General features: G+C 38.9%; 2 protein-coding genes across 3 annotated transcripts in view; one reads left to right on the forward strand and one right to left on the reverse strand.

Annotated features, from left to right (window-relative positions):
• Positions 1 to 16,538, forward strand: part of ABCG5 (ATP binding cassette subfamily G member 5) — a 36,944-nt gene extending 20,406 nt beyond the window's left edge. Inside the window, 3 exon segments of the mRNA XM_064276971.1 lie at positions 697 to 882; positions 15,004 to 15,116; positions 16,375 to 16,538. Coding sequence (XP_064133041.1) covers positions 697 to 882; positions 15,004 to 15,116; positions 16,375 to 16,538 — 463 coding nt within the window.
• A 3,072-nt stretch (positions 16,539 to 19,610) lies between these two features.
• DYNC2LI1 (dynein cytoplasmic 2 light intermediate chain 1) overlaps positions 19,611 to 25,314 on the reverse strand; it is a 46,746-nt gene continuing 41,042 nt past the window's right edge. Inside the window, exons 13-14 of one of the 2 annotated variants that reach the window (XM_010595899.3) lie at positions 22,195 to 22,298; positions 19,611 to 21,817 (exon numbers count right to left, since the gene is read on the reverse strand). In XM_010595899.3, the coding sequence (XP_010594201.1) occupies positions 22,236 to 22,298 (63 nt within the window). In that variant the 3' untranslated portion in view covers positions 19,611 to 21,817; positions 22,195 to 22,235. Of the gene's footprint in view, positions 22,299 to 25,314 lie in introns of both variants that reach the window. The other variant, XM_003416101.4, reaches the window with a different exon arrangement.

A 25,314-nucleotide genomic window follows, 5' to 3' on the forward strand; every position in this document is an offset into this window, starting at 1 on the left:
GATGCTGAACAGGTTTCAATGGAATTTTTAGACTAAGACAGACCAGGAAGAAAGCCTTGGTGACCTACTTCTGAAAGTCAGTCTGGCCTGTAACCCACCATGGGACCGGCAGTGTTTCCTTCTGTTGTGCATGGGGTTGTCATGAGTTGGAGGCTGACTCGACATCAGCTAACAACAATGTAAAATGGAACCAGGCTCAGGAGGGTTAATCTGGTCAGGGATGAAAGCAGTGAGGGGATTTCACACTGGCAATAAACGCATGTAATAGGAGGGATGAGGTTGGAGGGAGGGGCTGAGAGGCAGCTGGATGAGCCCTTAGCACTATGGAGGAGCGGTGCTACCCAGGCAGGATCCCGTTATTTATGGAGAAGCCTGGTGAGTTCAACACCCTAGTTATTGCAGTCAGTTGTGACCGTTGTCTAAATGACTTAATATTTCCCTGTGAGAGATGAAGGAGTTGTAAAAGGGAAAAGGTGGCTTACATTGAGTTGAAGCCAACAGAAACAATCTGCAGTAATAAATGGTCCCAAATGTTGGCTCTGTTCCAAGGAGGCCTTTCAAAGGGGAGGTTGGCTTGCCCTGGAAACTCTTCTCACCCACTAACCACCGTGGATTTGTTCTGTACAGGCAAGTGTGGTATTTTTCTTAAATGATAACCCTTGGAGAGAGACTGAAGAAGGCTGTATGTTTTTCTAGGACTCTGGGCTTATACCCTGAGGTCGCCAGATTTGGATATTTCTCTGCTGCTCTCTTGGCCCCCCACTTAATTGGTGAATTTCTAACTCTGGTGCTACTTGGTATCATCCAAAACCCAAATGTCGTCAACAGTGGAGTGGGTGTGCTCAGCATTGCTGGAGTCCTTGTTGGATCTGGACTCATGAGGTAAGATAGAATGGCTTAAATAATTGAGATTGTTATGATTTGTTGTTAATGATCACCTGATAATGACGGTTATAAAGGAGTTTCAGAAGAGAGCTCTGTGATACTGGTTAAAGGTAACACCTTATATATAGTCCACCATCTGGAGTGTTTATAGTGCTTGCTAATCATTATCGCCTTAGGCCTTGTACTGTTCACCATTCCCTTACAAAATGTCTGTATATTGGGAACCAGGAACTGACAATATAAGCATTACTGATACGATTAACATGTAATAAGCCATGACAACGAGCTGAGGAAAACCAAGCTATCCTCCAGAAAAACCCAGAGCCCATGTTACAGACTAAATAACATGCATATTAGTTCATTTCTGTCCTGGCACTGTTAAATCTCTATTCCAGTCCTCGATTCCCAGTTATTTTTAAGAAGTAAGAATAGTTGGGTATGAAAAGAGGCTGGAGAATAAAAGACTGCTCAAGAAAGTAGCAGGACTAGAAGAAAGACATGCCCCCAATGTTAGCAGTAGTTATCTCAGTGGTATTTGTTTCCATCATTTTCTTTGCATTTTTCTGTACTTCATGAGTTTTCTATAGTGGGCACATATCCTTTTATAATCAAGAAAGAACTGTAGATTTTAAAAAGTAGTAGCAAGAAAGGTGGAAAATTTGGAAGGGTGAAAATGATCCCAAGCAGGTAGAGTGAATGGGGGCAAATAACTAAACTGTGAGTCCCTAACAAGATGTGAAGAAGGCTCTGTTTCTTTGACTTAAAAACAAACAAAAAAATACTGAGCATCTACTATATGTAATTATATGTATAACCACCCCCCCCCCCCAAAAAATCCAAACCTGTTGCTGTTGAGTCAATGCCAACTCATAGTGACGCTCCAGGACAGAGTAGAACTGCCCCATAGGGTTTCCAAGGAGCAGCTGGTGGATTGAACTGCAGACCTTTTGGTTAGCAGCTGACCTCTTAACCATTGTGCCACCAGGGTTCCTATTATAATTACAGGTTTAGTTATTTAACTCTCAGGGCAACCCATTTTCAGGTAAGAAAACTAAGCTCAGACTTTGCTCAAGTCATAGCACTATGAAGACTCTCTCAGGAAGCATGGGGTTCTGGGAAGGCAAGACTGACCTCCCAACCCACCCTGCCCTTGAGTGACCTAGGAGTCAGAAATGCCCTCTACTGATTGGCTGCCATGTGACCACGGGCAACTTACTTTTCTATCTTAATTAGTTTCTTCATTTGTAAAATGGAAATAATTATCTCAGCCTCACCTGCCTCAAGGGAGTTCTATAAAGGTGAGATATTACAAAGCAAAGTGAGCTAGTTTTTTAATCAAAAAAAGAGGGTTTATTTTTCAGAGGCACCATTACATTATCTGTGTTGTTGAAGTGGACTGTTAAACCCACCTTAAAAAAGGCACAAATCAAATCAACTCAAAGGTACAGAATCAAGCCAGCATCATTAGGAAGTACAGACCCAACTTCAGGCAGCTCCCCCACTTTCTGATTTGAGTCTGGCACTATGTCATATATTTAGGTTTTTAGGACAAGAGGATTAATTGCTCTTAAAAGCGAGGCAGGAGGCAGGGCCAAGATGGCAGACTAGGTGGACGCTACCGCGGATCCCTCTTGCAACAAAGACTCGGAAAAACAAGTGAATCGATCACATACATAACAATCTACGAACCCTGAACAACAAACACAGATTTAGAGACAGAGAACGAACAAATACGGGGAGGCAGTGATTGTTTTCAGAGCCTGGAGCCAGCGTACCAGTCAGCGGATTTTCTGGAAAAACTAGTTTCCCAGTGATGGCTCGGAGACAGCAGTCCATATCAAACCACATAAAGAAGCAGACCATGACAGCTTCTCCAACCCCCCAAACAAAAGAATCAAAATCTTTCCCAAATGAAGATACAATCCTGGAATTATCAGATACAGAATATAAAAAACTAATTTACAGAATGCTTCAAGACATCACAAACGAAATAAGGCAAACTGTAGAAAAAGCCAAGGAACACACCGATAAAACTGTTGAAGAACTCAAAAAGATTATTCAAGAACATAGTGGAAAAATTAATAAGTTGCAAGAATCCATAGAGAGACAGCATGTAGAAATCCAAAAGATTAACAATAAAATTACAGAATTAGACAACTCAACAGGAAGTCAGAGGAGCAGACTCGAGCAATTAGAATGCAGACTGGGACATCTGGAGGACCAGGGAATCAACACCAACATAGCTGGAAAAAAAATCAGATAAAAGAATTAAAAAAAAATGAAGAAACCCTAAGAATCATGTGGAACTCTATCAAGAAGGATAATTTGCGGGTGATTGGAATCCCAGAACAGGGAGGGGGGACAGAAAACACAGAGAAAATAGTTGAAGAACTCCTGACACAAAACTTCCCTGACATCATGAAAGACGAAAGGATATCTATCCAAGATGCTCATCGAACCCCATTTAAGATTGATCCAAAAAGAAAAACACCAAGACACATTATCATCAAACTCGCCCAAACCAAAGACAAACAGAAAATTTTAAAAGCAGCCAGGGAGAAAAGAAAGGTTTCCTTCAAGGGAGAATCAATAAGAATAAGTTCAGACTACTCAGCAGAAACCATGCAGGCAAGAAGGGAATGGGACGACATATACAGAGCACTGAAGGAGAAAAACTGCCAACCAAGGATCATATATCCAGCAAAACTCTCTCTGAAATATGAAGGCGAAATTAAGATATTTACAGATAAACACAAGTTTAGAGAATTTGCAAAAACCAAACCAAAGCTACAAGAAATACTAAAGGATATTGTTTGGTCAGAAAACCAATAATATCAGATACCAGCACAATACAAGGTCACAAAACAGAACGTCCTGATATCAACTCAAATAGGGAAATCACAAAAACAAACAAATTAAGATTAATTAAAAAAAAATAATAATAATACACATAACAGGGAATCATGGAAGTCAATAGGTAAAAGATCACAATAATCAAAAAGAGGGACTAAATATAGGAGGCATTGAACTGCCAGATGGAGAGTGATACAAGGCGATATAGAACGATACAAGTTAGGTTTTTACTTAGAAAAATAGGGGTAAATAATAAGGTAACCACAAAAAGGTATAACAACTCCATAACTCAAGATAAAAGCCAAGAAAAACGTTAACGACTCAACTAACATAAAGTCAAACACTATGAAAATGAGGATCTCACAATTTACTAAGAAAAACGTCTCAGCACAAAAAAGTATGTGGAAAAATGAAATTGCCAACAACACACATGAAAAGGCATCAAAATGACAGCACTAAAAACTTGTTTATCTATAATTACGCTGAATGTAAATGGACTAAATGCACCAATAAAGAGACAGAGAGTCACGGACTGGATAAAGAAACACGATCCATCTATATGCTGCCTACAAGAGACACACCTTAGACTTAGAGACACAAACAAACTAAAACTCAAAGGATGGAAAAAAATATATCAAGCAAACAATATGCAAAAAAGAAGAGGAGTAGCAATATTAATTTCTGACGAAATAGACTTTAGACTTAAATCCACCACAAAGGATAAAGAAGGACACTATATAATGATAAAAGGGACAATTGATCAGGAAGACACAACCATATTAAATATTTATGTACCCAATGACAGGGCTGCAACATACATAAATCAAATTTTAACAGAATTGAAAAGTGAGATAGACACCTCCACAATTATAGTAGGAGACTTCAACACACCACTTTCGGAGAAGGACAGGACATCCAGTAAGAAGCTCAGTAGAGACACGGAAGACCTACTTACAACAATCAACCAACTTGACCTCATTGACTTATACAGAACTCTCCACCCAACTGCTGCAAAATATACTTTTTTTTTCTAGCACACATAGAACATTCTCTAGAATAGACCACATATTAGGTCATAAAACAAACCTTTGCAGAGTCCAAAACATCGAAATATTACAAAGCATCTTCTCAGACCACAAGGCAATAAAACTAGAAATCAATAACAGAAAAACTAGGGAAAAGAAATCAAATACTTGGAAAATGAACAATACCTTCCTGAAAAAAGACTGGGTTATAGAAGTCATCAAGCAGGGAATAAGGAAATTCATAGAATGCAACGAGAATGAAAATACTTCCTATCAAAACCTCTGGGACACAGCAAAAGCAGTGCTCAGAGGCCAATTTATATTGATAAATGCACACATACAAAAAGAAGAAAGAGCCAAAATCAGAGAACTGTCCCGACAACTTGAACAAATAGAAAGTGAGCAACAAAAGAACCCATCAGGCACCAGAAGAAAACAAATAATAAAAATTAGAGCTGAACTAAACGAATTAGAGAACAGAAAAACAATTGAAAGAATTAACAAAGCCAAAAGCTGGTTCTTTGAAAAAATTAACAAAATTGATAAACCATTGGCTAGACTGACTAAAGAAATACAGGAAAGGAAACAAATAACCCGAATAAGAAACGAGAAGGACCACATCACAACAGAACCAAATGAAATTAAAAGAATAATTTCAGATTACTACGAAAAATTGTACTCTAACAAATTTGAAAACCTAGAAGAAATGGATGAATTCTTGGAAAAACACTACCTACCTAAATTAACACATTCAGAAGTAGAACAACTAAATAGACCCATAACAAAAAAAGAGATTGAAACGGTAATCAAAAAACTTCCAACAAAAAAAAGTCCTGGCCCGGACGGCTTCACTGCAGAGTTCTACCAAACTTTCAGAGAAGAGTTAACACCACTACTACTGAAGGTATTTCAAAGCATAGAAAATGACGGAATACTACCCAACTCATTCTATGAAGCCATCATCTCCCTGATACCAAAACCAGGTAAAGACATTACAAAAAAAGAAAATTATAGACCTATATCCCTCATGAACATAGATGCAAAAATCCTCAACAAAATTCTAGCCAATAGAATCCAACAACACATCAAAAAAATAATTCACCCTGATCAAGTGGGATTTATACCAGGTATGCAAGGCTGGTTTAATATCAGAAAAACCATGAATGTAATCCATCACATAAATAAAACAAAAGATAAAAACCACATGATCTTATCAATTGATGCAGAAAAGGCATTTGACAAAGTCCAACACCCATTTATGATAAAAACTCTTACCAAAATAGGAATTGAAGGAAAATTCCTCAACATAATAAAGGGCATCTATGCAAAGCCAACAGCCAATATCACTCTAAATGGAGAGAACCTGAAAGCATTTCCCTTGAGAACGGGAACCAGACAAGGATGCCCTTTATCACCGCTCTTATTCAACGTCGTACTTGAAGTCCTAGCCAGGGCAATTAGGCTAGACAAAGAAATAAAGGGTATCCGGATTGGCAAGGAGGAAGTAAAGTTATCACTATTTGCAGATGACATGATCTTATACACAGAAAACCCTAAGGAATCCTCCAGAAAACTACTGAAACTAATAGAAGAGTTTGGTAGAGTCTCAGGTTATAAAATAAACATACAAAAATCACTTGGATTCCTCTACATCAACAAAAAGAACACCGAAGAAGAAATAACCAAATCAATACCATTCACAGTAGCCCCCAAGAAGATAAAATACTTAGGAATAAATCTTACCAAGGATGTAAAAGACCTATACAAAGAAAACTACAAAGCTCTGCTACAAGAAATTCAAAAGGACATACTTAAGTGGAAAAACATACCTTGCTCATGGATAGGAAGACTTAACATAGTAAAAATGTCTATTCTACCAAAAGCCATCTATACATATAACGCACTTCCGATCCAAATTCCAATGTCATATTTTAAGGGGATAGAGAAACAAATCACCAATTTCATATGGAAGGGAAAGAAGCCCCAGATAAGCAAAGCATTACTGAAAAAGAAGAAGAAAGTGGGAGGCCTCACTCTACCTGATTTCAGAACCTATTATACAGCCACAGTAGTCAAAACAGCCTGGTACTGGTACAACAACAGGCACATAGACCAGTGGAACAGAATTGAGAACCCAGATATAAATCCATCCACGTGTGAGCAGCTGATATTTGACAAAGGACCAGTGTCAGTTAACTGGGGAAAAGATAGTCTTTTTAACAAATGATGCTGGCATAACTGGATATCCATTTGCAAAAGAATGAAACAGGACCCATACCTCACACCATGCACAAAAACTAACTCCAAGTGGATCAAAGACCTAAACATAAAGACTAAAACAAAAAAGATCATGGAAGAAAAAATAGGGACAACCCTAGGAGCCCTAATACAAGGCATAAACAGAATACAAAACATTACCAAAAATGATGAAGAGAAACCCGATAACTGGGAGCTCCTAAAAATCAAACACCTATGCTCATCTAAAGACTTCACCAAAAGAGTAAAAAGACCACCTACAGACTGGGAAAGAATTTTCAGCTATGACATCTCAGACCAGCGCCTGATCTCTAAAATCTACATGATTCTGTCAAAACTCAACCACAAAAAGACAAACAACCCAATCAAGAAGTGGGCAAAGGATATGAACACACATTTCACTAAAGAAGATATTCAGGCAGCCAACAGATACATGAGAAAATGCTCTCGATCACTAGCCATTAGAGAAATGCAAATTACAACTACGACGAGATTCCATCTCACACCAGCAAGGCTGGCATTAATCCAAAAAACACAAAATAATAAATGTTGGAGAGGCTGCGGAGAGATTGGAACTCTTATACACTGCTGGTGGGAATGTAAAATGGTACAACCACTTTGGAAATCTATCTGGCGTTATCTTAAACAGTTAGAAATAGAACTACCATACAACCCAGAAATCCCACTCCTCGGAATATACCCTAGAGATACAAGAGCCTTCACACAAACAGATATATGCACACCCATGATTATTGCAGCTCTGTTTACAATAGCAAAAAGCTGGAAGCAACCAAGGTGTCCATCAATGGATGAATGGGTAAATAAATTGTGGTATATTCACACAATGGAATACTATGCATCGATAAAGAACAGTGACGAATCTGTGAAACATTTCATAACATGGAGGAACCTGGAAGGCATTATGCTGAGCGAAATGAGTCAGAGGCAAAAGGACAAATATTGTATAAGACCACTATTATAAGATCTTGAGAAATAGTAAAAACTGAGAAGAACACATACTTTTGTGGTTACAAAGGGGGGAGGGAGGGAGGGAGAGGGTTTTTTATTGATTAATCAGTAGATAAGAACTGCTTTGGGTGAAGGGAAAGATAACACTCAATACATGGAAGATCAGCTCAATTGGACTGGACCAAAAGCAAAGAAGTTTCCGGGATAAAATGAATGCTTCAAAGGTCAGCGGAGCAGGGGCGGGGGTCTGGGGAACATGGTTTGAGGGGACTTCTAAGTCAATTGGCAAAATAATTCTATTATGAAAACATTGTGCATCCCACTTTGAAATGTGGCGTCTGGGGTCTTAAATGCTAACAAGCGGCCATCTAAGATGCATCAATTGGTCTCAACCCACCTGGAGCAAAGGAAAATGAAGAACACCAAGGTCACACGACAACTAAGAGCCCAAGAGACAGAAAGGGCCACATGAACCAGAGACCTACATCATCCTGAGACCAGAAGAACTAGTTGGTGCCCGGCCACAATCGATGACTGCCCTGACAGGGAGCACAACAGAGAACTCCTGAGGGAACAGGAGATCAGTGGGATGCAGACTCCAAATTCTCATAAAAAGACCAGACTTAATGGTCTGACTGAGACTAGAGGAATCCCGGCAGCCATGCTCCCCAGACCTTCTGTTGGCACAGGACAGGAACCATCCCCGAAGACAACTCATCAGACATGAAAGGGACTGGGCAGCGGGTGGGAGAGAGATGCTGATGAAGAGTGAGCTAATTATATCAGGTGGTCACTTGAGAGTGTGTTGGCAACTCTTGTCTGGAGGGGGGATGGGAGGATAGAGAGAGAGGGAAGCTGGCAAAATTGTCAGGAAAGGAGAGACTAAAAGGGCTGACTCAATAGGGGGAGAGCAAGTGGGAGTACGGAGTAAGATGTATGTAAACTTATATGTGACAGACTGGATTTGTAAACGTTCACTTGAAGCTTAATAAAAGTTAATAAAAAAAAAAAAAGTGAGGCAGTAGCAGACATTACTAAACATTCTTGGGTTCTTTGCAAAATCTCAATATCCCAAGGGATCATTACCTGGTTTCCATTCCATCGCTACATGAAACTCCTCTCTTGAAGGCCACATACACCTTCTAGTTGTTACATTTACATTTATAAACCTCCTCATTATTCAACTTATATTTTCCCCCAAGTCATTATCTTTCCTGCAGCATTTGGGCTATTGGCTGCCTTCTGTTTTAAATAAAAATGGAAGTAGCTTTGCTGCTCTTTCTGCTTACAAAATAACTCACTGCAATTCACTGCAAAAAAAAAATGCACACAATACAAAAATGTACAAGGAAGAAAGTAAGTCATCTGAAATGTCACAACCCAGAGTTAATTTTCTTGTGTATCTTGCTAGAATTTTATATATTTTTAATAAGAACAAGACCATTTTATTGTATAAGATGCAAAGTATGCATACTTTTTTTTCCCATTTAACAATATGTGGACAGTTTTCCAGGTCAAATTTACATCTAAGGTCTGTCCCTCTTGAAAGTACCCTTAAGATTTCTATAGCCTGGTTCTGCTCCTGCCTTTCACTGATCCATCTGTCTTCTTCTTCTATCTGTGGGAAGCCTGCCTGTTCCCTTGGCTAGGTGTTCTCTGTGAAAAACCCCTTTGTTCTCTCTCACAGCGCATTGCATGCGGGGCCACCTTGCAGTCTTCCATTAGTAGAGTGTTAACTCCTAGTAAGCTCTGATTCATCACTGTAATCCTTCTCAGTGGCCAGCCCAAGTCTTTGAACCAATTAGCTTTGCAAAAAATATCTGTTGGTCCATCCACCTACGGTGAGCTGATCTTTGACGAAGGGCCAAAGTTCATTAAATGGGGAAAAGATAGTCTAACAAATGGTGCTGGCAAACTGGATTTCCATCTTTAAAAAAATGAAACAGAACCCATACCTCACACCACACACAAAAACTAACTCAAAATGGATCGAAGACCTAAATATAAAACCTAAAATGGTAAAGATCATGGAAGAAAAAATAGGGGCCTTTTTTTTAAATACATGGCATAAAGAGTATACACACCATAACTAATAATTTACAAACACCAGGAGATAAACTAGACAACTGGGAGCTCCTAAAAATTAAAACTTCATCGAAAGACTCCACTGAAGAGTAAAAAGAGAAGCTACAGACTGGAAAAAAATTTTTGACTATGACATATCTGACAAGGGTCTAATCTCTAAAATCTATAGAATACTTAAACACCTCAATAACAAAAAGACAAATAATCTAATTAAAAAACAGGCAAAGGATATGAACAGACACTTCACCAAAGGAGATATTCAGGCAGCTAACAGATACCTGAGGAAATGCATGCGATCATTAGCCATTAGAGAAATGCAGATCAAAACTACAATGAGATACCATCTAGCCCCAACATTACTGGCACAAATCAAAAAACCAGAAAATAACAAATGTTGGAGAGGTTGTGCGGAGACTCGAAGTCTTATGCACTGTTGGTGGTAATGTAAAATGGTACAACCACTATGGAAAACGATATGGCACCTCCTTAAAAAGCTAGAAATAGAAATACCGTATGATCCAGCAATCCCACTCCTAGAAATACATCCTACAGAGATAAGAGCTGTCCACATGAATAGACATATGCACACCCATGTTCACTGCAGCATTATTCTCAATAGCAAAAAGAAACAACCTAAGTGCCCTTCAACAGATGAATGGATAAACAAACTATGGTACATACACCTAATGGAATACTATGCCACCATAAAGAACAATGATAAATTTGAAAAACATCTCACAACATGGATGAACCTGGAGGGCATTATGCTGAGTGAAAGAAGTCAATCATGAAAGGACAAATATTGTATGAGACCACTATTATAAAAACCCAAGAAAAGGTTTACACACAGAAAAAAACAATCTTTGATGGTCACAAGGGAGGGTACAGGCGGGGAGGCAAAATCACTAATTAGATAGTAGACAAGTGTTAACTTTGGTGAAGGGAAAGACAATACACGATATAGGGGAAGTCAGCGCAACTTGACCAAGGCAAAGTCATAGAAGCTTCCTAGACACATCCTAATACTATGAAGGACCGAGGTTACTGGAGCTGAGGACTGGGAACCATGGTCTCAGGGGACATCTGGATCAATTGGCATAACATAGTTCATAAAGAAAATGTTCTACATCGTACTTTGGTGAGTAGCATCTGGGGTCTTAAAAGCTGGCGAGCAGCCATCTAAGATCATCTACCGGTCCCATTCCATCCAGAGCAAAGGAAAATGAAGAAAACCAAAGACACAAGGAAAATATTAGTGCAAAGGATTAATACTGAACCTCATGAACCACAGCCTCCACCAGTCTGAGCCCAGAACTAGATGGTGCCCTTCTACCACCACCAATCACCCTGACAGGGATCATAATGGAGGGTCCAGCCAGAGTGGGAGAAAAATGAAGAACAAAATTCAAATTCACACACACACACACAAAAAACAGACTTACTGGTCTGACAGACTGCCAGAACCCCTGAGTCTATGGCCCTTGGACACCCTGCTAACTCAGAAATGAAGCCATTCCTGAAGTCCACTTTTCAGCCAAAGATTAGACAGGACTATAGAACAAACACGTGAGGAACGTGCTTCTCAGTTCAATCAAGTATATAAGACCAAATGGGCAACGTGTGCCCAAAAGCAAAGAGGAGAAGGTAAGAAGGGAGAGGAAGACTGGACATGGAGAATCCAGGGCAGAAACAGAAAGGGGGAGAGTGCTGACACATTGCGAGGATTGTAACCAGTGTCACAAAACAATTTGTGTATAAGTTTCTGGAGAAACTAATCTGTGCTATAAACCTTCACCTAAAACACAATAAAATTTTAAAAAGGGGGAAAAAAATTGTTGAATTGAGTGAATAAATGGATGACAATTCTCTCTCCCTGGCCTGCCTATACACTGGGTTAGTTACCATGTTGGTTTTTCCTTTCTGATGCCAATCCACAAATTCATGTGCAGCATTTGTGTTTAGCCTAGTAGAGCGCAGTGAGAGATGAAGGGACATGGTGCCTGCCACAAGGAGGTAACCTTCTAGCTGGCTGGGGGCAGCCACCCTGTTGTGGCCATCGTGCTATTCCAGGCCTTTGTCATCTTATACCTGAACTTTTGCTGAAGCCTGCTCCCTTTTTTGCTTTTTTTTAATTAAAAAGTTTTAAAAATTTTATTGTGCTTTAAGTGAAAGTTTACAAATCAAGTCAGTCTCATACAAAAATTTATAAACACCTTGCGATATATTCCTCATTGCTCTCCCCCTAATGAGACAGCACACTCCTTCCATCCACTCTCTTTTTGTGTCCATTTAGCCAGCTTCTGACCCATGTGCCCTCTCATCTCCTCTCCAGATGGGAGATGCCAACGTAGTCTCAAGCGTCTACTTGATCCAAGAAGCTCGTTCTTCACCAGTATCATTTTCTATCCCATTGTCCTGTTCAATCCCTGTCAGAAGAGTTGGCTTTGGGAATGGTTCCGGTCTTGGGCTAACAGAAGGTCTGAGGACCATGACCACCAGGGTCGTTCTAGTCTCAGTCAGACCATTAAGTCTGGTTTTGTAATGAGAATTCGGAGTCTGCATCCCACTGCTCTCCTGCTCCCTCAAGGGTTCTCTGTTGTGTTACCTGTCAGGGCAGTCATTGTTGTAGCCGGTCACCATCTAGTTCTTATGGTCTCAGGCTGATGTAGTCTCTGGTTTATATGGCCCTTCTGTCTCTTGGGCTTATAATTACCTTGTGTCTTTGGTGTTCTTCATTCTCCTTTGCTCCACGTGGGTTGAGACCAATTGATGCATCTTAGATGGCTGCTTGCTGGCATTTAAGACCGCAGATGCCAAAGTGGGATGCAGAATGCTTTCTTAATAGATTTTATTATGCCAATTGACTTAGATGTCCCCTGAAACCATGGTCCCCAGACCCCCGCCCCTGCTATGCTGGCCTTCGAAACATTCAGTTTATTCAGGAAACTGCTTTTGGTTTAGTCCAGTTGTGCTGGCCTCTCCTGTATTGTGTGTTGTCTTTTCCTTCAACTAAAATAATTCTTATCAACTATCTAGTGAAAACTCCTCTTCTTCCATCCCTCCCTCCCCCTTCTCGTGACCATTAAAGAATATTTTCTTCTCTGTTTAAACTATTTCTCGAGATCTTATAATAGTGGTATTATACAATATTTGTCCTTTTGTAACTGACTAATTTCACTCTTTTTTGCTGTTCTTAATCTGCCCTTGCTCTAGTCCATTTTACTTGCTGGTACCACATTCATTTTCTTAAAACACTGCTTTACATACGGTCTTTCTCACGGTCAGGCCTTCAGTGGCAATCCACTGCTTAGCCTGTCATTCAAGGCCCTGCACAGGCTGGTTCCTGGCTATCATTCCAGACTCATCTCCGACTGTTCCCAATTTGATTCCTGTGCTATAGCCTTTCTGAGCCATTCCAGCCCTTATGCAGCCCTTGACCATGTCTGTGCTCACACTATTCTGCTCTCCTAGAATTTCCTTCCTCTTCTCCTAATTCCTTCCTAGATCCCTACCTATCCTTTCCAAATTACAGCCTCTCAATATGAGTAATTCAATTTTGTGCCTTAGAAAATGACCAATAACTGAAAGCCATGGAGCTCCGCAGGTCACCTGGGAACAAGCGAGACCACAAATATTAAATACAAGAATATCATGGACATGTGGTACTGGCTTCTTATACTTTCTTGGCACAAGTCATCTACTACATGCATTGTTACAGTCTTAAGGATATATATTTTGTGTCTTCAACCGCACTGTGAGTTCTTTAGGGATAGGATACATCTGTTGAATTCCTCAGTCACCTAGAAACCAAAACACCCCAAACTCATGGATACTGAGTCAATTCCTGACTCACAGCGATCATACAGGACAGAGTAGAGCTGTCTCATAGGGTTTCCAAGGTGGATTCGAACTGCTGACCTTTTGGTAAGCAGCCGAGCTCTTAATCACCACACCGCCAGGGCTCCATCACCTAGACCTTACAAATAGAAAGAATTTAATATATATTTGTTGATTGACAGAAGCTGTAAAGCAGACCTAGAAAGCCACAAGGCCAGTATAAAGCTTCTCCTGAAATGGATTAGTTGTTCTCTCCATCCTTTTCCGCCTATGGTCTAGTCTAGTTTTATTTCATATACTAGTACTCTCAAATCTGTTTAGTCACAAATAGCCCCCTCTAATGCCCTGTGTGTGTTAGCTATGTTTTCTTTTATGTTTATATCAACGGCAGTTACAAAAAGTTACACACCAATCCATCATCAGGAGTTGTTAAATTAAGGTTACCACTACAATGGAACACCAAGCTATGATTAAAAATGATGGCATGCTATGCTTACTGACTTGGAAAGATGTCCAAGGCATATGTTTGGGAGAAAAAAAAGCATTTTAGGAAAGAGCACGAAGAGTTTAATTACATATATGTAAAATTTTATAAGCACACACTTATTTTTTATATATACACACACATATATCTATATATGTCTATACATATATATACAGTGAAACCTGTGAGAGCTGGAACTTGACAGGACTGCCTTGTTTTTCTGGGTCTTGCCAATTTTTTTCCTTTGACAGGGTGCAGCCTTACCACTATTCTATTGCTCATTTTAGTGGAAAACATTTGAGTTTTCCTTCTCTTATATGTTTCTGCCTTACACAGGTTCCAGCTTTCACAGGTATATATGTATATGTGTGTGTATATCACAATAGTTATTTCTGGATAGTGGTATTTCAGATAACTTTTACTTTTTTCTTTATACTTCTCAGAATTGTTCAAGGTTTTTTATTGTGAGCATAATTTTTATGACAGAGAAATAAAAAACTATATTCATGTTGGAAATACATAAAAAAAGGATTGCCTTTCTTTTCATCTGGTAGGACTATTACCAGAGTCTATTGAATTTCATCTCTTTCTTTTTTTCTTTTTCTTAAGAAATATCGAAGAAATGCCCATTCCTTTTAAAATATTCGGTTATTTTACATTCCAAAAATATTGCTGTGAGATTCTTATAGTCAATGAGTTCTATGGACTGAATTTTACTTGTGGTAAGTATTCTACTTGGGACTATTACTTTTTACACATGATTCTGAGGAAGCCGTTTTCTGAGGGAGATGTATTTTTTAAATTAAAGCTCTATTTTATAATAAACAGATTTAAAGCCTTGCTTTGAAAGAAAAGTCCAACATTTTCTCTAATTAAAAAAAAAAAACAGTTGTCAAGTTAGTCACCTGTTGAAGGTCAATAGCTTGAGGCCACTTTGATGTTATTAGAAAATGACAGGTCTAATGTACACTGAGGTAAATGCTAGCATATTCTGGATGGAATTAGTTCTACAGCTACTGAACAGGTTGAAGCAAGGTGAAGTAGCTTCTTGTTCCGCAAAAATGTACATGGTCTATGGCTGAGTAAAGTCATTTTGGGCAAAAGGCTGTTCCCAAACTGCACAGGAAGGCAGTGGGGAGCATAACAGGGTCCTCATGGCCATTGGAAATACCAGGGCCACCCTGGGAACACACCAAGTAAACAGGGTGGAAAGTTAGTAGTTGTTTTAAATATTCCTGGGTGATGACACCAATAATTTTAGGCCATCCATTGCTAAGTGATTTTTATCAGTACTGTGATAATGAATATGGTATTCTAGGGGGAATTACGGAGTCCTTTTTTAGTGGTGCACAGGTTAAGCACTTGGCTGCTAACCCAAAGGTCTGAACCCACACAGTGGCTCCATGGGAGAAAGGCCTGATGATGTGCTCCTGTGATGACTACAGCCTAGAAAACCCTATGGGGCAGTTCTACTCTGTCACTTGGGGCCACTATGAATTAGAGTTGACTTGATGGCATACAACCACCACCACCAAAAAACCAAACCAAAACCCTTGCCGTCAAGTTGATTCCAAGACTACAGGACAGAGAAGAACTGCCCCACAAGGTTTCCAAAGCTGTAATCTTTAAGAAGCAGACTGTCACATCTTTCTCCCTCAGAGTGGCTAGTGGATTTGAACCACTGACTTTTCAGTTAGAAGCCAAGTGCTTAATCACTGTGCCATAAGGGCTTCTTTACAACAACATGGTAATGAGCCTATACTCGCAAGAGAAACAAACTCATTTATGTTTTCTATGATGCCAAGTCTCAGAACACTCACTGTTGCTTTGTTAAGTCTGAATTCTGGGCTCTTTAAAATGTTCTGGATCTTTAGCAATGAAAGATATTTGGCAACGCGCTGAGCACTCAGTGCGCATATGGTAAATATTGTATTACCTGGGACATACCATATCTGACACTGTCAATTTTTTCCCTGACAGGCAGCTCAAACAATCCTGTGACAACTCACCCATTGTGTGCCTTTACTCAAGGTGCAACAGCAAGATTCACAAAAAACTTTCTGATTTTATATGCATTTATCCCAGTTTTTGTCATCCTAGGAACAGTTGTTTTTAAAATAAGGGATCATTTCATTAGTAGATAGCAAAAATCATTCCTATAAAAATAGAACTTAAGCTCCTAGGTGTGTATGACTCTCTTGAGTGTCTGAAAAAAGAATGCTGTGTTCCTTTCTTGATGCTACATTTTAAGTCTTTTAACCCTTAGACTCTGTGCCCCTCAGATCCTGCCAGGCCTTGAATGAGGTGGAAATGGTTCAGAGTTCCTTGCTATTCCAACTTGCAGGGACATGTGGCATTTGGAACCTGGGACCAAAAATGTAAATAACAATAATTCATAGATGTATGAGGGATTAGTGTGAGTGATTTGTTTTCCTTGTTCTAGACACAGAAAAGTAGGTCATTAAAGAAAATTATCTTACGTTTGCTAATGGACTTGGTGAAAAGAAAACATCTGCATTATTACTGACTGTAAATAACAGAAAAGAGTTGTGCATTTGATTCAAGCAAGGCATCGTACAGAATTGGGTTAGAATGCTTTCAACATCATTTAAAAACCCCTGCCTATGCACATGTCCAAGTGCAGGGCTCTGTGTTACCTGATCACAGCAAGAGGGTGTTGGACAGCTTCACTGAACCTTCAGACAAAACACCCACTGATTTTACCGAGGGATAATTTCATGACAAAAACTGCGGGGGTGGGCTGAACTGGGGACAAAGCACACTAGACAAACCTCTGGTGATGTTTTTAAGTATTAGTTTCTGCTTAGATTATTTAGAAAACTTAAAGTAATGTGACTAGACAAAGTATATGCACTGAGAAATGACATCTTTAAGATTAGAGAGCAGCTGTGACTTAAAGTCCCTCCAGAAAAGATGCTCAGCTGACCCAACCTTTACACTAGGAGGAACAGGGTTACACACTAGGAATTCATGTCCTTGAATTGGAAAGAGAAAGAATGCTGCTGAACACAGGCACCCATATTACATATTTCAAGGATGAAATGGTTTATACAGATTATTAAAATGGATTTTGCACTGAATGACTGAATAGCTTTCTGATTGATCTTCAAGTAATTCATGCACAAAGTTTGAAATGACACTGAACTGTTTCACTGTTACCATAGTAACTTTGAGCGAGACTACCTTAGAGAGCATGTGAACTTGTTCAGCTACTGTGACCTAACTTGTAAAGAATGATAAATTATAGCATTCAAAGTGTCTTACATTATAGTAGGAAAAATCATTTCATTAAGGAAACCACAGTCAAATTCTGTTTCTTGGAATGGTATTTAAGTATCTGGAGACATTGGTAAATTACCAGAATAGTATTGTCAATTTTTATAAAAGGCCTTTGACACTGATGATGATGGTATAATAGTTACATAATGCCTTACAGGTTATATATGTCACATCAGTTATAGACAATTCTGAAGATGCTAATCTATTGAAGTAGTTCAAAGACAGTCCCACGGGAGCCTCTTTTGAAATTGCTGATTTCAACTTACTAAAGATATGGGTGTACAGTGTAAGTGGAAACATTTTCTACTATTCATATGCAGATGAATTTCAGTCTAGCTCGGAAACATTTGGGGAATTGACATAGCACGTGACTTCAAGCTATTAAATGTTAGCGATACCATCTGAGGAAAACACAATGGCTTTCAACATGTGACAATCGGTGTCTCAAGTCAAAAATGGACAGTGATGTGTAACGAAATCAAATTATATAATAAAAATTCCTATTGCTGTTGTGGAATAGGCTGTTTCTTCCCACCGAGTCAATGGTGTTTCTGAGACTGAAATGCTCACTGTCACTTTAAAGGGCGCTCTTTCTCCCCAGCACTCAGGCAGGGTGCCTGTCTACTCCTAAGACTGAGGATCCTTGGAAACATGCTGAAAACCCTGTTCTCAAGTGTGTTGGGACCACAGCCACTGCAAACAGTTAATGAAGGCTCATTTCATCGCATTAATCAGATACCACTCATTGGTCTTGGTGTTCTTGGGGTTCCTAAACTAGATTGTTTAAAGCTGAGTGTGGGGCATATTAGAGCCAAATGCTTACTTGAACGAAGCAAAGTCTGGTCTAGAGCTGGATCTTCTGATTTCATGTAGCGCTGTCTGTACTGGGATGCTACACAGGATTTCTATTAAAGTTTCCTTTTTTTTTTTTTTTTGCACTTTATATCTTCCTTATATGTTTTAAATATAACCACACCTCAGAGCCTGTGTCTTAGTCTGCTAGTGCTGCTGAGATGGGCATACCACAAGTGGGTGACTTTAAAGAAGAGAAACTTATTTTCTCACAGTTCAGAAGTCTAAATTCAAGGCACTGCCTTGAGGGGAAGACTCTTTGTCCTTTGGCTCTGGGGGGAGGTTCTTGTCTCTTCCAAAATTCCTCCATTCCTTGGCAATCTTCAGGTGGCATCTCTCTTCCCCCATTTGTGCTTCTTTGTCTCTGTGTCAGTCCTGCTCCTTATAACTTATAAGATTTAGGACACACCCTACACTGATATGGCCTCATTAACATTACAAAGAAGACCCTATTTCCAAATGGGATTACATCCACAAGTATAAGGGTTAGGATTCCAACATATATTTTGAGGGGGCACAAGTCAATCCATAACAGCATGAATGTGAGGCTCTTTAATATATATTTATTGTATTTTTACACAAATAACATGCACCTTCTATGTTTGTTTGCCAACCGTTCCCTCCCTTGCCCTGCCCACCAGGTATTTTTGTAAGCCCTACGCTAATTTTTTTACACTAATATGTTAAATTAGCATATGGTAACCAATGTCACAAAACAGTCTGTGCACTAGTTGTTTAATGAGAAGCTAGTTTGTTCTGTAAACCTTCATCTAAAGTAGTTCTACTCATTAACACATCATCACCATGAGTCAGAATAGACTTGACGGCAACTCACAACAACAACATATAGTTACTGCTCTATGATACCGAACTTATCTATGTTGTCTATAATTTTTCTCTGGTTGTTTTTGCTATGTGTATGTTTATTTATACTGTATTATAAACTACTACAGATTAAAAGAGATATAATCAGTGGATATAACATTGCCACAATGCAAATAATACATGATTAATAGCAAGGAAAATCACTAGCCTCAATGATTATGTTATTGATTTTTATTTCGAGGTTAAAAAATTCAAAATTAAAAAAAAAGAAAGAAAATGGGGAAAAATATGAAAAGTAGGAGGTGGGGGTTGGAATTTCATTTAGAGTTTTCAGGAAGAGTCCACTGAGAAGTGGCCTTTAAGTAAACACCTGAAGAAAGTGAGGGAGCTAGTGATGTGGCTATCTGGAAAAAAAGCAAAAAAAAAAAAAAAGCATGATGACGTTTATGAAAATATCTTGTCGGGGTGGGGAGAGGGAGCGGTTGGCAAACAAACGTAGAAGGCACACGTCATTTGCATAAAATATGGTATTTGTTTCTGTGACGTTACTTAGGCCTGAGATTGGTGTTAGCTTTGTATCACTCATATAATTCGATGCTCGGTACTTACAGCAGGCACTCAGCTACTGAACAAGTAAAGTTAATGATGGGGGCACTTCTTCAGCTCTCTGTGTATTACACATGTGTATAAAGAGTGCCATCCGGCCCTGACTACCTTGCTTCTGCAACTCATGCTCTACGTCATCAGAACAGCTGCCTTACCATTCTCCTTGGCTCCAACTAAAACAGAACATCAGCAAATGTCCAACTGTGCTTTACAGTGCAGTGATGCTGGATAGTTCATCCCCTGGAAGTAGTGGGTGGTTTTCCCACTAATGTTATTTTTTGACAGTTTTATGTATGGTTCTTTGATCTTTAGCAATCTGGCTGGTAACAGCTTTGGCTCTCTTTAGTTTAATCTCAGCCACTTGGCTGCATGGCCTGTGGCTGCCCCCGTGCTTAACCATTATCAGTTGGGAGAGGCCCAAAGACACTTTGGCCTTGCTTGGGCTATTGGTTCACTCTGCATCTAACTTGTTTGCTCATAAGTAATGCTTATCTAAGAAAGAGGAAAAAAGAGGAAGCGACTATAAGTGCTAATTTAAGTTTGATTATGTTGTTCATAACCCAAAACCCATTGCCCTTGAGTCGATTCTGAGTCACAGCAACACTATAAACCTAAAACCAAACCCACTGCCGTCAAGTCAATTCTAACTCACAGTGACTCTAGGGGACAGGGTGGAACTGCCCCCTAGGGTTTCTAAGGAGCACCTGGTGGATTCGAACTGCAGACCTTTTTTCCTAGCAGCCACAGCACTTAACCACTATGTCACCAAGGTTTACGCCATAGGACAGAGTAAAACTGCCTCATAGTATTTCCTAGGCTATAATCTTTATGGAAGCTCAAATTGCTGGAAAAATAAAAATTATTTTGAGAAATATTACTATTATTAATCAACATGCTGCTGGTTAAGAATTGACAAAGATGGATCATAAATAGCCTTCTTATAGTGCATTTTAATAATAATATGAACTTTTACATACAATCACAAAATAACCCTATGATGCATTTCATCGTTACCTAGATTTACTAACATGTAACCCTGTAAGAAATCATAACTGAACAATGAAGTGATAGTCTTGTGTCCAACATACATGTTTCAATGAGATTATGCTTTTTTTTTTTCAGAAAATTAAAAAAAAGAAAACAAAACTACCAGGAATTGCCAGGCACATATAATGTTACAGCCCACAAAAATTGCAAAAGTAGATGGCAGTACATTTTTAGTTAATTCACACTAAAGCATTTTTGCTTGGTCAAATTTAAAACCAACACTCTAACATATCTTATATGTAAAATGAAGTACACAGAGTCAATGACTTTCCTGGTTAGTGACAGTAATTACACTTACTCAAAATGGAACTGGCTAGTGGGTACAAAGGAAACCCTGGTGGCGTAGCAGTTAAGAGTTATGGCTGCTAACCAAAAGGTCAGCAGTTCGAATCCACCAGGTGCTCCTTGGAAACCCTGTGGGGCAGTTCTACTCTGTCCTACAGGGTCGCTATGAGTCGGAATCGACTTGATGGCAACATTTAGCAGGTACACAAATGTATCCATAGCAATGGAAGCCTTCTTTAAGGTATGCTATCTTAGAGACTGATCCATGTAATCACCAACTCAGGAAGTTTTGGCCTGCTTCTTGACAGAATATCTCCTTGGATTTGCCCGTTCTTCAAAAAGTGGTACTTTCAGTGTGTCAGGATCACTGGGTGTGCCGCTTGAAAATGCAGATTATTGAGTCCCATTCCAGACCTGCTGATTCAGAATCTCTGGGTGTGGGGACCCAGAAATGTGCATTTTAACTAAGTACTTCAGGTGCTCCTTGTGCCTCAGTGTTAGAATAAACCTGTGAAAATGAACACTTCTAAGGTTTCCTGACAGCCACAGCTGAGACCCCTTACCAAAGGATGTGGCTAATATGAACATTTAACCTTACATTCAAAACAGCAAATACTCTTGCCTTCATACTCCTAAAAAACTTGTAAGCAGAAACTTAGAAACACTGAACTGAGTATACATGACTTAAGCACGTTAAAGGTAGTTAGGAGAAGATGCTCTTATTAAAAAAATTTTCTTTCATGTAGTTACACAATTGTTTCCCTTTTAAAAGACTGAATTATCCAGGGAGTTGCACTGGCACAAGAAACTCAGCATTTCTTTTTAACTAACTGCACGTCTTAACCTTCTTCGCATACTACGTGATAGTTAATAAAACAACCTTACTTGCATTTGGGAAAGAAGAAATAAATACACAATAATTAGGTTCAAGAATCAAATTCAATTTGTTTCCAAGACTTGGCAGAACTTCTTTTGTACTGTTCAAGTTCCTAAAACAAAAAATATTGATTATTTAAAAAAATCAACTTTACAAATTACACACTTTAAATCTACCTTAGCATTTTTGGATATAAGAATGTATACTTTGTAGGATTATCATTCTCAGAATTTCTTGACAATTATTTTGCAAATGATTATGCTTAGGATTTATTTTCTAGAAATGCAGTCCTCTGTGTGGTCAGCACTTAAAGATAAATGTATTAAATTTTCAGACAAAATTATACACTGTATCCAAAAAACCACAAATTCGTTGTTGTTGACTTGATTCTGATTCATAGCGAGCCCTGGTGGTGTAGTGGTTAAGAGCTTGGCTGCTAACCAAAAGGTCGACAGTTCAAATCCACCAGCTGCTCCTTGGAATCCCTATGGGGCAGTTCTACTCTGTCCTATAGGGTTGCTATGAGTCGGAATCCATTCGACGGTAATGGGTTTGGGTTTTATATAGTACCTATGAATTGTATTCCGGCTAATAAAAGAGTATTTGTCATACTTCAAGCACCTAAAAGTCATCTTATTTTTAATTGTTTGCTGTCCTGTTCTTGTCAAAAACCTGGCTGAAGTTTGTAAAATAGCAATATCTAAAATGTACATATCCTTTGACCCACTGATTCTACTTTTCGAGATTTATCATATAGAAATACTACAGAAGTGCATAAGGATGTGAATAGGAGGATATTCACTGCAACGTTGTGTCTATCAGCACACAGCTGGAAATGACTTAGATTAGAGGTTCCAGTAAGGACTGATGAAATGCGTCAGCATTCATCCACACGTGGCTTCCCAGGCAGCCAACAAAAATAATGCCAGTCATATATACAACAGGAAGAGAGTAATTAGGTGGGGAGAGGTCAGGACACTTTCATTTTCTATTTTATATACTTCAAAGGAGACCCTGGTAGGATAGTGGTTAAGATCTACTGCTGCTAGCCAAAAGGATGGCAGTTCGAATCCACCTGGTGCTCCTTGGAAGCCCTATGGGGCAGTTCTACTCTGTCCTATAGGGTCACCACAAATGGGAATCGACTCGATGGCAACGGGTTTGGTTTGGTATACTTCCATATGTAAAATAAAATTTCGCAATGAATATAGGTTATTTTTACAATTCATAAAATAGAAGTAAGTTTGACTAGGGGTGGAAATTCTGACTGAGATAACTGATATGAAAAGGATAATCTAAGGATACTGCTTCCTGGCCTCCTACATGTTAGTCAATATCTGTATCACTGTACAAAGTGTATTATTATTTCAGATAAGCAAAAAGTGGCTACTTTGCAAGATAAGGTAATTAATGCCCTTTCAGTGATGTAACTGAAGTTCATAGTAGTTAAAAAAAATTCCATTCCCATTTTTGGAAAAATTGCAGATTGTCTCTTTCACACCTATAGTCTAAGTTATTAAAATTGAAATGTTAAAAGTTTTGAAAGTGTATACAGACTTTGGAAGAATGTCATAGTAATAACTCCAAAGTAAACTTTATAGCTTGGTTTATTTTTCTAATAAAGTTAATCAGGTCATGTCTTCTACCACTTATGGTTTCAAAGCTTGTTAACTCATAAACATTAATTAGTAACTGTGCACTCTGTCTTTAACTGGAAATTTTGAATTATTTTTTACTAATGAATTTTTTTTTTTTTAGGTGAGGACCTTCTTTTGAGATTCTCTTAATGCTAATCGTATCTCCCTTCTGAAGACAGCAAATGGAGAGGAAAAAGGGGCTAGTCACACAGATCATGCTGGAGGGGGAATAAAGGATAACTGGTGTGATTTGGAGCCCTACTGGCTCAGTGGTTAAGAGCTTAGCTGCTAACCAAAAGGTCGGCAGTTCGACTCCACCAGCTGCTCCTTGGAAATGCTGTGGAGCAGTTCTTCTCTGTCCTGTAGGGTCACTGTGAGTTGGAATTGACTCGACAGTAATGGGTTAGATTGATGTGATTCAGAGCTCAAGTCCACTAGCTCTTTAACGTTTCTATCATGGGAAGTCAAGCTAATATGATGATGCTTTAAAAGGATGGCAGGTTGGAGGGGTTTTCTTTACACCACAATTCTTCCAAGCTGTTTTGGGGAGCCATTCAAAGTGAATGCAAAACAAAGAAAGGTTTTGCACCCTGATTCTTTGGTTTGGTTTTTGCAAATTCCCTAAATTTCTGTTTATCTGGAAATGTCCTAGTTTCACCTTCATATTTGAGAGACAAGTTTTGCTGGATATATAACTCTTGGCTGGCAGTTTTTTTTTCCTTCAAGCCTTTATATATGTCATCCTGTTGCCTTCTTGCCTGCATGGTTTCTGCTGAGTAGTCCGAGCTTTGTCTTATTGACTCTCCCTTGTAGGTGACTTTTCGCTTATCCCTAGCTGCTCTCAAAATTCTCTATCTTTTGGTTTTGGCAAGTTTGATTATATCTTGATGACTGTCCTTTGGGATCTACCTTGTGTGGGGTTCAATAAGCATCTTGGATAGATACCTTCTCATCTTTCAAGATATCAGGCAAGTTTTCTGCTCACAGATCATTAACAGTTTTCTCTGTATTTTCTGTTATCCCCCCAACCCTGTTCTGGTACTCCAATCACTCGTAGGTTATTTCTCTTGATACAGTCCCACATAATTATTAGGGTTTCTTAATTTTTTTTAATTCTTTTATCTGATTTTTCCTCAAATATATTGGTGTCAAGTGCTTTATCTTCAATCTCACTAATTCTGACTTCCATTTCCTCAGTTATGCTCTTCTGACTTTCTATTAGGTTGTCTAATTCTGAAATTCTTAATTTCTGTTTGCTGTCTCTCTATGGATTCTTGCAGCCTATTAAATTTATCATTATGCTCTTCTCTAATTTTCTTACCTTCCTCTAATGCTATATCTGTGCGTTCCTTGGCTTCTTCTATGTTTTGCCTGATCTCCTTCCTGATCTCTTGAAGAGTTCTGGATATTAGTCTTCTGTAGTCTCTCTCTGGTAGTTCCAGGAAGTTCTCTTCATCTGGAAGATTTCTTGATTCTTTGTTTTGAGAGCTT

Source organism: Loxodonta africana, chromosome 26 (assembly GCF_030014295.1).
Source record: "Loxodonta africana isolate mLoxAfr1 chromosome 26, mLoxAfr1.hap2, whole genome shotgun sequence".
NCBI classification, from domain to species: domain Eukaryota; kingdom Metazoa; phylum Chordata; class Mammalia; order Proboscidea; family Elephantidae; genus Loxodonta; species Loxodonta africana.